Source organism: Cajanus cajan, chromosome 6 (assembly GCF_000230855.2).
Source record: "Cajanus cajan strain Asha chromosome 6, NIPB_CcT2T_4, whole genome shotgun sequence".
Taxonomy (NCBI): domain Eukaryota; kingdom Viridiplantae; phylum Streptophyta; class Magnoliopsida; order Fabales; family Fabaceae; genus Cajanus; species Cajanus cajan.
The window spans coordinates 45,972,471-45,988,657 of record NC_138522.1 but is presented as its reverse complement, the minus strand read 5'-3'; the positions used below and the strand labels follow the sequence as shown (position 1 = coordinate 45,988,657).

Here is a 16,187-nt window from a genome sequence, read left to right as displayed (position 1 = left end):
ATGACTAGGAAAATATTCATGTATTATATTTTAAAATTAAAATTTTTATAATAAAACATAAAGAATTGATCTAAATTTATCATTTTTTAAAATATAATTACAAAAAATGATCTTTACTAAATAGGAGTTCTCAAAATAATAATTATATTTTCACATAAAAAAGTAAATGTAAAAACAAATATTATTATTATTATTATTTAATTATATTAATCATTTTGCCTTTGTTAATTATTAGATGAAGAAGTCGACTACAACTGATGCATTCTTCAAAAGAAAAAATGTTGAAATTCAAACATCGAAGAAAAAACAATTAAATCTATTAGTGGAGAGTGATCAATTGAATTCTATATTTTAATAGATTATCAACGTATTTAAAATTTTAGAGCAAATAAATACAGATATTTTTTATTTAAAATTTAATTTATCTTCTTGGAATAAGTGAGTTTCTTTTATATATACTAAATAATCAAGGTACTTCATGTTTTTTAATAGTTACACATAAAGAAATATTAGAAATTATAGATAGTTATTCAGAAAAAATATAAAAAAGTTTTTACATTATTAATGAGTATAATTATTTATTAAAAGTAGAAATTTTTATTGATAATTATTTATTAAAAAGTAGAAACTTAAAAGTGATTAACAAAATATATCGATTTATAATATGTATAAATGTATAGATATATAAATAATTGGCCTCCAATTCATTCAACTCCGACTCATTCCTTAATAATATATAATTATTTTCATTTATATTTATGAGATCTAGTTAAGTGTACCGTCGTAATACCGTGACTTGAAGAGTCACAAGTCAAAATTAACGACTTATGTGGTTACCCGATAGGTGTACATACCATCTGTTTCCTTTATACAACAGTGTCACGTCATTGTCTCATCGAACTCATCGGTCATCCTTACTGTTCAATTTGGAAAACAAACTTATAGGAGCACGAATGACTGCACCACAAACTTACATCCCAATTCCTTTCTGCTCTTTCCTAATATCATGGCCGAATATTTTGTCTTCGATATTGCTGAATCACTGCTGGGGAACCTTGCTTCTTCTGTTTATGAACAAGCTTCTCGAGCCTATCATGTGTATGACGATGTGCAAGGGATCAAAGACACCTTGTCAATTGTGAAAGGTGTGTTGTTGGATGCTGAGGAGAAGAGGGAGCAGAAGCATGGGTTGCGTGAATGGCTCAGCCAGATTCAAAACGCATGCTTAGATGCTGAAGATATATTGGATGGATTTCAGTGCCAAAACTTGAGAAAGCAAGTTGTCAAAGCTTCAGGCTCTACCAGAATGAAGGTAGTGTTGAATATGGTGTGGCAAATTTAGTCCCACATCGAATAAGTTTTTTTTGATGTGGCCAAATTAGTCTCACATTGGATAGGTTTGGGAATGTGTAGTGCCTTAGGTTCTATATATAGAAACCCTTCCCTTCACTTTGAAATCATCCCAACTACAAGTTCATTTGTAACTTCTAAGGCTTGTAGTTTTCTCTTCTCTCTCTATTGTAATATTTCTTAGTGAAATATATTTGGTAGTGTCCGAGGAAGTAGGCATAATTGGCTGAACCTCGTTAAATTCTTGGTGTTCTTTCTTTCTTGTTTTGCTTTTGGTTTAAAATTTGCTAGACGTTTTCGCAACAATTGGTATCAAGAGCCAGGTTATTTTAAGGAAAAAACACTATGCTCTGTGCGCTGTAGGTATTCTATAGTCGGCACATCAGAAAATTTTTCCTTAATCCTGGATTTTTTTTATTATTTGACATTTAGCAAATTTTAAACCTCTGTTCAAATTGAGCTGAGATGGCAAACGAAGAAAATCCACTTAGAATTACATCATCAACTTTGAATGCTTCTTCAAGCATTTTGCAAAGAGCTGTTGGTGGGAATCCAAGGTTGATGGTAGAGATTTTCGATGGCAGCGGTCATTTCGGCATGTGGCAAAGTGAGGTTCTAGATGCTCTTTTTCAGCAAGGTCTAGACATTACAATTGAAGGAAAGAAACCAGAAAGTATGGGAGAGGAAGATTGGAAGACCCTCAATCGATTGGCATGTGGTACAATAAGGTCATGCTTATCAAGAGAGCAGAAGTATGCATTCTGCAAAGAGACCTCTGCTAGTAAGTTGATGACGGAGTTGGAGGAAAAGTTCTTGAAGAAAAGCAGTCAGAATAAACTTCACATGAAGAAAAGGCTGTTTCGGTTCACTTACATTCCTGGTGCCACAATGAATGATCACATCACTAGTTTTAATCAGCTTGTTGCTGATTTGTTAAACCTGGACGTGACTTTTGAAGATGAGGATCTTGCCCTAATGTTGTTGGGATCACTTCCTGAAGAGTTTGAGTTTCTGGAAACAACTCTACTCCATGGGAAGGTTGCTGTGTCTCTAAATGAAGTTTGTGGAGCCCTATACAGCTATGAACTGAGGAGAAAAGACAAAAAAGATAGTTCAGAGAAGGCTAATGAAGCTTTGGTTGCAAGAGGACGTCCGGTGATCCAGGCGAAAGGAAAGAAGAAGCGATCGAAGTCGAAGGCTAAAGTTGGGAAAGATGAGTGTGCCTTTTGTCGAGAAAAGGGGCATTGGAAGAAAGATTGTCCTAAACTAAAAAACAAAGGTCAATCTAAGACTGTTGCAGATTCAAATGTAGCTGAGTATGTTGATGACTCAGATTATTCACTTGCTGTTTCTGGTTCAACCAGCTCTTCTAGTGCTTGGATTCTTGATTCGGGATGCAGCAATCATATGTGTCCTAATCGAGAATGGTTCTATGATTTCAGAGAACTAGAAGAAGGAGTTGTTTATACAGCAAATGATGTTCCTCTTACCACACATGGGATTGGTTCTATTCGATTGAAGAATCGTGATGGAGCAATCAGAACTTTGAAGGATGTTCGTTTTGTCCCGAGTTTATCAAGAAATCTCATTTCTGTGGGAGCCTTAGAAGAGAAGGGTTTCATGGTGCACGCAGAAGGTGGAGTAATGAAGATAATCTCTGGAGCTCTGGTGGTAATGAAAGGAGTTCGGAAAAATAATAGGTTGTACTATTACCAAGGTACTACTATTATTGGAACTGCAGCAGTGGCATCCAGTGACGAGAAGGAGTTGGAGTCGGCCAAGTTATGGCATATGCGGCTGGGACACGCTGGTGAAAGATCCTTGAATTTACTCATGAAACAAGGATTGTTGAAAAATATTCAGGCTTGCAAATTGGACTTTTGTGAGCATTGTGTCAAAGGGAAGAAGACAAGGGTGAAATTTGGAACAGCTATCCATGATACTAAAGGTATTTTGGATTATGTTCATTCTGATGTGTGGGGACCTTCAAAAACAGCATCATTGGCAGGAAACCACTACTATGTCACCTTTGTTGATGATTTTTCCCGGAGAATTTGGGTGTATGCAATAAAGACTAAGGATGAGGTGCTTGGAATTTTCCTTAAATGGAAAAAGAGGATGGAAACCCAAACTGGGCGAAAGATCAAGCATTTTCGAACAGACAATGGTGGGGAGTACACGAGTGATCCATTTAAGAAGGCTTGCGAAGAAAGCGGCATTGTCAGACACTTCACAGTCAAGCACACACCACAACAAAATGGAGTGGCAGAACGCATGAATCGAACATTGCTGGAGAAAGTTCGGTGTATGTTGTCCAATGCTGGATTGGGCAAACAGTTTTGGGCTGAAGCTGTTGTATATGCGAGTCATCTTATCAATCGCCTACCATCAAGTGCAATTGGTGGCAAAACACCACTAGAGAAATGGTTCGGAAAACCTGCTACAGATTATGATTCCTTACATGTATTTGGCTGCACTGCTTATTATCATGTTAAGGAGTCAAAATTGGATCCTCGTGCAAAGAAAGCAATTTTCATGGGGATTGCATCTGGTGTAAAAGGATATCGTCTTTGGTGCCTAGAGACCAAGAAGACAATCATTAGCAGGGATGTCACCTTTGATGAATCTACCATGTTGGGAAAGGTGACAACAGAACAAAAGAAGAATGGTACTCCAAAACAGGTGGAGTTTGAAAGGAAGATTGTTTTTCCAGCAAATGATGAAGAAAAAACTCCTATGGTAGATGAGGAGTCAGATGAAGAAGAGGTTCATATCCAAGAACCTCCACAGCAACTTGAATCAATTGCATTAAGAAAGCCAAAGAGGACAACCATAATGCCTGCTCGTTATGTTGATATGGTGTCCTATGCATCTCCAGTTGCAAGTGATGATATTCCTACCACTTATATTGAAGCAGTCAAAGGTTCAGAAGAAGATAAGTGGAGAAGTGCCATGTCCGAAGAAATGGAGTCCCTTAGAAGGAACCAGACTTGGAAGTTAGCAAATCTTCCAAAGGGAAAGAAAGCAATTGGGTGCAAATGGGTATATGCAAAGAAAGATGGATTTCCTGACAAGTCAGAAGTGCGCTACAAAGCAAGGTTAGTAGCCAAAGGTTATGCTCAGAAGGAAGGAATTGACTACAATGAGGTGTTTTCTCCAGTTGTAAAACACTCTTCCATCCGTGTTCTGTTGGCTTTGGTGGCACAATTGGATATGGAGCTGGTTCAAATGGATGTAAAGACGACATTTTTACATGGAGACTTGGAGGAGGAAATCTATATGACTCAGCCTGAAGGGTTCAAGGTTGCTGGAAAAGAAAATATGTTTTGTAAACTTGAAAAATCGTTGTACGGATTGAAGCAATCACCAAGACAATGGTACAAACGATTTGACAAGTTTATGTTGAGGCAAAAGTACACAAGGAGCAAGTACGATCACTGTGTGTATTTGCGCAAGCTGCATGATGGATCTTTTATATATCTTCTTCTTTATGTTGATGATATGTTGATTGCTTCCAAGAACAAAGAGGAAATTGAGAAGTTAAAAACTCAATTAAATGGTGAATTTGAAATGAAGGATCTTGGTGAAGCAAAGAAGATTCTTGGCATGGAGATAAGTAGAGACAGAAAATTGGGAAGACTTTGTTTAACTCAGAAAGAGTATTTGAAAAGGGTACTAAAACGTTTTGGCATATCTGATGAATCCAAACCTGTTAGTACACCACTTGCTTCTCATTTTAAACTCAGTGCAAATTTATCTCCAAGAGATGCAGCAGAGAAAGCCTACATGTCTAAAGTTTCATATGCTAGCGCTGTTGGAAGCTTAATGTATGCTATGGTGTGTACAAGGCCTGACATTTCTTATGCAGTAGGGGTTGTGAGCAGGTACATGCATAATCCAGGAAAAGAGCATTGGCAAGCTGTGAAATGGATTCTACGGTACATTCTGAACACTGTAGATGTTGGTTTGGTATTTCAGCAGGAACAAGATGGTCAAAATGTGGTTGGATATTGTGATTCCAACTATGCTGGAGATCTGGATAATCGTCGATCAACTACTGGCTATGTTTTTACTTTGGCAAAAGCACCGGTATGTTGGAGGTCTACTTTACAGTCAACTGTAGCTTTGTCTACAACAGAGGCAGAGTATATGGCTTTGACAGAGGCTGTGAAGGAAGCAATTTGGCTTCAAGGGTTGCTTGGTGAATTAGGAATTCTACAAAAGCATGTGAAGGTGCATTGTGATAGTCAAAGTGCAATCATGTTGGCAAAGAATCAAACTTACCATGCAAGGACGAAGCATATTGATGTTCGTTACCACTTCATAAGAGAGATTATCGAAGAAGGTGGAGTGGCTATCCAGAAGATAAGGACCACAGAGAATCCAGCTGATATATTGACAAAGGTAGTAGATTCAATCAAGTTCCAACACTGTTTGGACTTGATTAATATTATCAAAATTTGAAGACTGCATTGGTAGACACTATCAAAGATGAGAGATTTGAAAATATGAAATTTGCCAAGGTGGAGATTTGTTGAATATGGTGTGGCAAATTTAGTCCCACATCGAATAAGTTTTTTTTGATGTGGCCAAATTAGTCCCACATTGGATAGGTTTGGGAATGTGTAGTGCCTTAGGTTCTATATATAGAAACCCTTCCCTTCACTTTGAAATCATCCCAACTACAAGTTCATTTGTAACTTCTAAGGCTTGTAGTTTTCTCTTCTCTCTCTATTGTAATATTTCTTAGTGAAATATATTTGGTAGTGTCCGAGGAAGTAGGCATAATTGGCTGAACCTCGTTAAATTCTTGGTGTTCTTTCTTTCTTGTTTTGCTTTTGGTTTAAAATTTGCTAGACGTTTCCGCAACAGGTAGGCCACTTCTTTTCTTCCTCTAATTCTCTTCTTTTACGTTTTAAGATGGCTCGTCAAATCAAATATATTAGAAATAGATTGGATAAGATAGCAGCTGATGGCAACAAGTTTGGTCTTCAGAGGATTCATGTTGACCGCAGACTTGTGCAAAGGAGGGAAATGACTTATTCCTATATTGATGCTTCAGGGGTTATAGGAAGGGAGAATGATAAGGAAGCCATTTTAAAACTTTTAATGCAGCCTCATCCTCTTGGTGATGGTGATAAAAGTCTTTGTGTTATTCCCTTAGTGGGTATTGGAGGCTTGGGGAAGACTACACTGGCAAAGTTGGTGTTCAATGATAAGAGGATGGATGAACTTTTCAAATTGAAGATGTGGGTGTGTGTCTCAGATGATTTTGACATTAGGCAGATAATTATTAAAATCATAAACTCTGCCTCTGCTTCAGCTCCAAATATTGCTTTTGCTCACCAAGAAAACCTTAACAGCTTAGATATTGAGCAGTTACAAAGTCGTCTTAGACACAAGCTTTCTAGTCAGAAGTATTTACTAGTTTTGGATGATATATGGAGTGATGACCGTACAAAATGGATAGAGTTGAAAGATTTATTGAAGGTTGGTGCAGTGGGAAGCAAAATCATAGTGACAACACGAAGCAACACAATTGCTTCAATGATGGGCACTGTTACCCCGTATGTTTTAGAAGGTCTTTCTATGGAGAATTGTTTATCTCTGTTTGTCAAATGGGCATTTAAGGAAGGCGAAGAAACAAAATATCCAAATTTAGTGGAGATAGGAAAAGAAATTGTGAAAAAATGTCGAGGAGTTCCATTGGCGGTTCGAACTTTAGGAAGTTCCCTATTCTTAAATTTTAATTTAGAAAGGTGGAAATTTGTAAGAGATCACGAGATATGGAACTTAAAACAGAAAAAAGATGACATTTTACCTGCTCTCAAGTTAAGCTATGATCAAATGCCATCCTATTTGAGGCACTGTTTTGCTTACTTTTCCCTTTTTCCTAAAGATTTTTGTTTTTCTGATGCTTGTGTTACTGATCTTTGGGGGGCACATGGATTGCTTAGATCTCCAGTTGGAAGTCAAAAGATAGAGAATATATCTAGACTATATATAGATGAGTTACGTTCAAGATCATTTCTAGAGGATTTTGAGGACTTAGGCGCCCACCTTTACTGTTTCAAAGTACATGATTTAGTACATGATCTTGCACTGTACATTGCCAAGGGGGAGCTTGTAGTGGTCAACTCCCATACTAGTAATATACCTGGGCAAGTAAGGCATTTATCAGTTGTTGAAAATGATTCACTTAGCAATGCTTTGTTCTACAAGTCCAGAAGGGTGAGGACTATACTTTTTCCCATCCATGGGGTGGGTGTTGACAGTGAATCTCTTTTGTATACATGGATAACAAGATACAAATACTTACGGGTTTTAAGTTTAAGTGATTCCCGTATTGAGACTCTGCCTAATTCAATTGGTAAATTGGAGCATCTGCGAGCTCTCTGTCTTGAAAATAACAGAAAAATAAAAAGACTTCCTCATTCTATATGCAAACTCCAAAATTTGAAATTTTTGTCCCTGAGAGGATGCATGGAGCTTGAAACATTGCCTAAAGGATTAGGAATGTTAGTCAGCCTTCAAAGATTGCTCATAACCACAAAACAATCTATTCTGTCCGAAGATGAGTTTGCAAGCCTTAACAATCTTCATACTTTGAGTTTTGAATATTGTGACAATTTGAAGTTTTTGTTCAGAAGGGCACAACTCACATCCCTTAAAGTTTTGCTTGTTCAATCATGTGGGGGCCTTGAGTCCTTACCTCTTCATATTCTCCCAAAACTGGAAGTTTTGTTTGTAATAAGGTGCATGACGCTAAATCTGTCGTTGAACTGTGAAAGCCCAAACCATAGTTTGAGGATGAAACTTCTGCATCTTGAGCATTGTCCAAGGCAACAGACGTTGCCCCAATGGATTCAAGGAGCCGCAGACACTTTGCAGACATTGTCCATTTTAAATTGTGATAGTCTTGAGGTGCTTCCTGAGTGGCTGACAAGAATGAGTCATCTTAAGATGCTCCATATTTTTAACTGTCCTCAGCTATTGTCTCTCCCAAATGACATGCATAGCCTCACTGCCCTTGAAGATTTGAGCATAGATGGTTGTCCTGAATTGTGTCGAAAATGTGAACCACAATCTGGTGAGTACTGGTCCTTCATCTCTCACATCAAACGCTTTTCCATTGGAGAAACAAGAGAAGAGAAACTTCTTTTTCGAATGCTGTCGCAGTTGCGGTTGAGATTGCGCAATTAGTAAAACTGAAATGTTGCATAGGCATGGAGACTACAACAGTGAAGAGAAGATCATCCTTCTAATGTGATTTTGTTTTCTGTTTTTCATTTTCTGAGATCAAGTTTCATTTGTGCAGTTCCGAACTGCAACCCCTGTGAACAAATAAAGGTTTCGGTTCAAAATTGATTGCAGGGTTTAGGGTTTAATAAACTTATTCAACTTAATAGTACAATATCTACTAAATCAACTTAAATTTCCGGCCGTCTAGGTGCTTTTTGTGAAGGAGGTCTTATTGTTATGGGATCTGAGGCTGTCATATTCTGCACAAAACTACTGAATTATGAAAAAATTGCTGTCAGCTTTTGTTTCTAGAACGAGAAATGCTTGTTAGTTTGAAATTATACACACGAAATCATATACGAATTGCAGTTACGTGATTTCTATCTTATTTACTCTAATTTTATTTTAAATTTTATCTCCATCCAATGAAATACAAACATGTGGCTTTTTGTAGTTTTACGTGTGAAATCTTGTCGTACCAAATAGTAGTGCTCTTTTAGAATTTATTTATTAACATTTTTAGGAGAAGAAAATAAAAGGGAAAAATAAAATAATAAAAATTATTTTATTAAGTTAAAAAGTATATTTTGAAGAAATTAATATAATTTTTTTTACAAATTAACTTGTGTATAAATTAATTTTAGTTTTTGAATAAACATTTATATTTCTTTTAAAAATGATTTTAGAGAAGTTTTGCTAAATAGATCATGATATAAATTTGACTTCAGAGAAGAGTCAAAAGTTGATAAAATCTATTTTTTCTTATGGCTTTTCTCTTTCTTTTCGTTGTAATCACTCAAAAAAGAGGTTTAAAACTTAAGTTATGATCAAATTAATAAGCGTTGGTCAAGATGTTAAATTTAGATTAAAAAGTTTCGATTTTGTAATTTTTTAAAAATAATAGATGAAAAAATTAACTCTTGAGGTCAACATAAAAGTTTTAGATAATTGTATCATCTTTCTAACAAAATTAATATCAATTTGAAATCAGATATATAATTCTTTATATCGCGTTTAGACCCCATAATATTGTAAGAGCTTAATATAAGGAAAGATAATTTGAGAGTTGTAATGGTGAGTTATTTTACCCTTTAAATATTTAATCTTGAAGATGGTTTAAGAAACTTATGTCAATGGTTTAAAAAGAACAAGAATAAAAGGGGATATTTGTGAATGAGTTATGATGATGATACAAGATTATGTTTGTGTTACCTGGTGCTTGAGACTTTGTGTCTATATACAATGTGAGATGTTTTTATGTGATGTGCATGATATGATATGTTTTATGTGTAGCATGAAAAATTTATATGTAATAGGAGATGATTATGCATGATATAATATGAGAAGGTTATTCGTAATGTGATGAGATGTTGATATTTCACTTGAGAATATTGTGTGCAATGTTTGAAATATTAGTGAATAATGTGATGTGAGATGATGATAATGTGTGACATGAGAATGAAACAATGTTGATGTGTATGCATAAGTTTTACATTAAGATGATATGTTAAGAGAATTAGATGAGTATGAGATTAAGCCTTCATGCCATGAAATTTAAACAATTAAACGCAACTAAAATTCAAACAAAAAAAATTCATAAATATGATAAAAATTACATAAACATAAGTCCAAAAAGAATTGAAAAATTCAATAATATAATTTCATATTATTTTCTAATTATTCATGAAATATATTTTTCACGTAATTTTTACTATGATTATAACTCTATTGGATTTAGACTCCAATTAAATTTCATGGTTTTCAAATACATGAAGATAATAAGTTTCAAGTCTTGGATCAATAAAAAAAAATTGACTCAAAATCATTTCACAAAATTGGAAATAATTTTTTTAAAAGGATCAAATTGATCCAAATATAAAAGATATAAGACTAAAATTAACATTTTAACATATAAGAATCAAAATAAGATAAGAGACCAAAATTTAATTTAGCCAATTTTTTAAATTATTTTTAATATTATAGTGATGTATATAATGTCATTTTAAAATTTATTTAGTTATTTTTTATATATTTATTTGACTTAAATATGTTTTTACTCCTTATAAAATTAAGGAATTTTGCTTTTGATTCTTGTAGTTTTTTTTCCCCTTTTTTCATGTTTTTTTTTTAATTTTGTAAACATTATTTTGTCCCGTAAAATAAATAAATTTTAGTTTAATTTTTGTAAAATATTTTTCTTTAATTTTTATTTTTTAAAATTGAAAATTACTATTTTTTGTTCTTAACAGTTATTTTAAGGAAGATGAGTAACAATCATAGGTAACAAACATTAAGATATAATCATATGTAATACCAAATTAATTACTAGCGGTGAATTTCTTATCTAAAGATGAGAGCTAAGAGCCTACACCGGTATGAGTTTGAAGAAAGATGTTTGGAGTTTGGACAGAAGTCAGAGTCAATAATATTGTGGCATTAATAGCCGCGAGTCAAAATCAACGACTTATGCAGTTACCCTGATAGGTGTACATATCATGTTTTTCCTTTAAACACCATAGTCATTGGTCATTCTCACTGTTTCAATTGGAAAACATGTGTATTTGAACAGGGAGGGATACGAATGACCGCACCTCAAACTTATATCCCAATTCCTTTATGCTCATTCCTGAATATCGTGGCCGAATATTTTGTCTTCGATATTGCAGAATCACTGCTGGGGAAGCTTGCTTCTTCTGTTTATGAACAAGCTTCTCGTGCTTATCACGTGTATGAGGATATGCAAGGGATCAAAGACACCTTATCAATTGTGAAAGGTGTGTTGTTGGATGCTGAGGAGAAGAGGGAGCAGAAGCATGGGTTGCGTGAATGGCTCAGCCAGATTCAAAATGTATGCTTAGATGTTGAAGATATATTGGATGGATTTGAGTGCCAAAACTTGAGAAAGCAGGTTGTCAAAGCTTCAGGCAGCACCAGGATGAAGGTAGGCCACTTTTTTTCTTCCTCTAATGCTCTTGTTTTCCGTCTTAGGATGGCTCATCAAATCAAATATGTTAGGCATAAATTGGATAAGATTGCCGCTGATGGAAACAAGCTTTGTCTTGAGAGGATTAATGTTGACCAAAAGCTTGTGCAAAGGAGAGAAATGACTTATTCCCATGTTGATGCTTCAGGGGTTATAGGAAGGGAGAATGATAGGGAGGAAATTATCAAGCTTTTGATGCAACCTCACCCTCATGGTGATGGTGGTGGAGATAAAAGTGTGTGTGTTATTCCCATAGTGGGTATTGGAGGCTTGGGGAAGACCACACTGGCAAAGTTGGTGTGTAATGATAAGAGGATGGATGAACTTTTCCAATTGAAGATGTGGGTGTGTGTCTCAGATGATTTTGACATTAGGCAAATAATTATTAAAATCATCAACTCTGCTTCTGCTTCAGCTCCAAATATTGCTCTTGGTCACCAAGAAAACATTAACAGCTTAGATATTGAGCAGTTACAAAGTCGTCTTAGACACAAGCTTTCTGGTCAGAAGTATTTACTAGTGTTAGATGATATATGGAGTGATGACCGTTCAAAATGGGTAGAGTTGAAAGATTTATTGAAGGTTGGTGTAGTGGGAAGCAAAATCATAGTGACAACACGAAGTAACACAATTGCTTCAATGATGAGCACTGTTCACTCGTATATTTTAGAAGGCCTTTCTATAGAGAATTGTTTATCATTATTTGTCAAATGGGCATTTAAGGAAGGGGAAGAAACAAAATATCCAAATTTGGTGGAGATAGGAAAAGAAATTGTGAAAAAATGTCGAGGAGTTCCACTGGCTGTTCGAACTTTAGGAAGTTCCCTGTTTTTAAATTTTGATTTGGAAAGGTGGCAATTTGTAAGAGACCATGAGATATGGAACTTAAAACAAAAGAAAGATGACATTTTACCTGCTCTTAAGTTGAGTTATGATCAAATGCCATCCTATTTGAGACGCTGTTTTGCGTACTTTTCCCTTTTTCCTAAAGATGCTGGTTTTTCTGGTTTTCACATTTCTAATGTTTGGGTGGCACTAGGATTACTTGGATCTCCAGTTGGAAATCGGAAGATAGCAAATATTGCAAGACAATATATAGATGAGTTACATTCAAGGTCATTTCTGGAGGATTTTGAGGACTTTGGCTACTTTTACTGTTTCAAAGTCCATGATTTGGTACATGATCTTGCGCTGTACATTGCGAAAGAGGAGCTTCTAGTGGTAAATTCCAGTACTTGCAATATACCTCAGCAAGTAAGGCATTAACCCATTTTTGAAAACATTTCACATAACCATGCTTTGTTCCCCAAGTCCAGAAGTGTGAGAACTATATTTTTTCCGATCCATGGAATAGGTTTGCACAGTGAAGCTCTTTTGAATATATAGATAACTAGATACAAATATTTACGGATTTTAAATTTAAGTGATTCCTCTTTAGAGACTCTACCTAATTCCATTGCTATACTGGAACATTTGCGAATTCTCAATCTTGAAAATAATTGCAAATTAAAAAGACTTCCTCATTCTATATGCAAACTCCAAAATTTGCTAGTTTTGTCGCTCAGAGGATGTGTGGAGCTTGAAACATTGCCTAAAGGAATAGGGATGTTAATCAGCCTTGAGCACTTGCATATAACCACAAAACAGTCTTCCATTCCAGAGGATGAATTTGCAAGCTTGAACAATCTTCAAATTCTGACTTTTGAATATTGCGACAATTTGAAGGTTTTGTTCAGAAGGGCACAACTCACTTCCCTTGAAATTTTGCATGTTCAATCATGTGGGAGCCTTGAGTCCTTACCTCTTCATATTCTGCCTAAACTGGAAGTCCTGTCTGTAATAAGGTGCGAGATGCTAAATCTTTCGTTGAACTATGAAAGCCCAAACCAAAGTTTGAGGATGAAGTATCTGCACCTTGAGCATTGTCCAAGGCAACAGACATTCCCTCAATGGATTCAAGGTGCTTCCTGAGTGGCTGACAACAATGAGTTATCTTAAGATGCTCCATATTGTTAACTGTCCTCAACTGTTGTACCTCCCAAGTGGCATACATCGCCTCACTGCACTTGAAGATTTGAGCATAGATGGTTGTGCTGAACTGTGTAAAAAATGTGAGCCACAATCTGGTGAGTACTGGTCCCTCATCTCTCACATCAAACGCCTTTCCATTGGAGAAACAAGAGAAGGGCACATCCTTTTTCAAATGCAGTCGCGGGTGCGGTTGAAACTGCGGGATTAGTAAAACTGAAATGCTGCGCAGGCACGGCGACTAAAATTTAAATTATGATCTTGTGTCAATTTTTCTTTTCCTCGTTTAACTGTTCAATCCACTCAAAAATGTTTGGTATGCAGTAGATACATTGATGTCTTTTTTTTTATTATTATTTTTATTTCTTTGACTTATACTTTACTTTTTAAAAGATTCTTCATCATCTTCATTTTTTTCATAAATATAAATTTCTTTAAAGAAAAAAACGTATTCTCTTATTCTTTATTTGTATCTTCATCATTTACAGTTGATTCTTTGTTTGTTAAATTTAAAGCAGAGTTCTTATCTTTTCTAATAACCGAATAATACTTAATAAATTTTGATTAATATTAACAACATATAAAATATTGAATTTGACTCTTTTGGAGTAAGGAAATAGGCTTTGAAAGAAAAAGTGTCCTCCAGATTATTAATTATAAAATCAATCATTAAGATTTGAATAAAATTAAATTCTTACAAAATAAAATCTAATTTAATTCAACAATTGATTTTTGTAATAAATGGTTATTGCACTTTATTTTTTGATGTGTAATTTCTTCATTTTAGAGGAGCTAAATCCCAAATATAATATATATTAATGACATATATGAATGGTTTTTAATTATAATTATTTATTTGCCTTTTATTTCAATATGTGCTAAATTCCCTTTAGATATATTAATTTTGTTGTGCTATATGAAGGCTCTCAATCATAAGTCATATGGTTTGTATAATAACTATTAAGTCAAGTTTTTGTGGGTTTATTGGTGGTGAAGCATGTCATTGAAAGTAGTAATAGTAGTAGCAGTAGTTCTTCTTCTTCTTTTTTTTGTTGATTTTTAACAATGTTGATTACTTTTTGTTGCACATGAAATTTGCATACTTTTTATGTGTTTTAATAGATCACCTTTGTAACTTCTTGCATCAAGCTTTCACAATATCATTATTGTGTATGATTAGTCTTTTTACAATAAAGGCATCATGAAAAAATTTTAAGTATTATTTTGGTTGTTCTTTCGAAATGGTTCCTTCTTACTTATATCACATTGATATTCTTTTATTTAACTAAATATACACACTTCACAATTCCTTTATTATTCTGATGCATAATGATTTTATATAACTTTATATATCATGATAATTAAGAAAAACAACTTATATATTTCATTGTATATTTTGAATAAAAAAATGAATTAACTACATTCATTTTTTTTCATAATACTTGATAAATTTCTATCATTTATTTATAATATATGCATTTAAGAGGGTTTATTTGTTTATTTTTAAGTCATTTTCTCATGTAAAATTTGTCTATGTTGTCATCCTCGTATGAGAATTTTTTATTTTTTATTTATGTTTATTAATATAATTTAAACAATACTTCAAAATTAATAATTAAAAATTAATATATGTTTGAGAAGTATAACTTTTGTTAATCAAAAATTATTTTAACACTAACGCAAGCTGCCTAAATAACATCAGGTCTACTTCCATATTTGAGACAAACTTTACAACCTTTGAGTCATGAGACTTGAAAATATATATAACTAATTCATTTATGTGTGTCTTAATCATTGATAATTACGTACTTGCATAATAAGAAAATAAGCCCGAGGGAAATTTTCTTTGTGAATTTTAAATCTATTCAAAATATTATCGCGAAATTTCTTTCACATAAATCCTATAGGAACATTTCTTGTGTATTTTTTTCACAAGAAAATTCGTATGAAATTTTGTACGGATTTTAAAATTGCATAAACTTGTTACCGACGTATAGAATCATATGGGGACTAAAGTCAGCAGGAAAATCCGCGGATGTATAGATGAGTGTTAGCTGCGTGTTTTTAGAAAAAAATTTCAGTGTGCCACCTTCTATTATGTATTACTATCTCTCTTCTTAAATTAAAAAAAAAAAATAGTATCTTATTTTAATCTTAATTATAAAAAATATAAGATTATTTTTAAATTTATTCGTCAGTGACTATCTTTTATATTTTTAACTTATTATGAGTCATTTATTCATTTTTAAAATAAAAATATATTCAAAATAAAAAATACTACAAGTCATATTCATTAGTTAGAAAAATTATTCTTTATTTTTAAATAATGTTATTAAATATAATTCTCATTAACGCCATTTAATTTTATGGACATTTAAAAAATATTTTAAATTATGACGTTGATAAATTAGATACTTATTCCTTATATATAAAAACGAAGTTGGTATCACTTAAGTTCTAATTAAATAAATTACGATTTTTTTTCTTTAAATGTTTTAATTATAAAAATACATAAGTGTTGAGATTTTCGTTGAAGTACTTTTGTTATAATTGTAAATTAGTTTAATTCCATCAACGGTCTCAA

The 16,187-nt window shown here is 33.7% G+C and overlaps 1 protein-coding gene and 1 pseudogene across 1 annotated transcript; both read left to right on the top strand.

Annotated features, from left to right (window-relative positions):
• Window positions 1–722: 722 nt before the first annotated feature.
• On the top strand, window positions 723–8,746 carry LOC109796350 (putative disease resistance protein RGA1). The gene is made up of 2 exons (XM_083077217.1): window positions 723–1,312; window positions 6,223–8,746. Exons 1-2 carry the CDS (start codon window positions 1,007–1,009, stop codon window positions 8,551–8,553), a joined length of 2,637 nt encoding a protein of 878 aa, XP_082933343.1. The 5' UTR covers window positions 723–1,006; the 3' UTR covers window positions 8,554–8,746.
• Window positions 8,747–10,888: 2,142 nt separating this feature from the next.
• On the top strand, window positions 10,889–13,978 carry LOC145959097 (putative disease resistance protein RGA1; annotated as a pseudogene).
• Window positions 13,979–16,187: the final 2,209 nt, after the last annotated feature.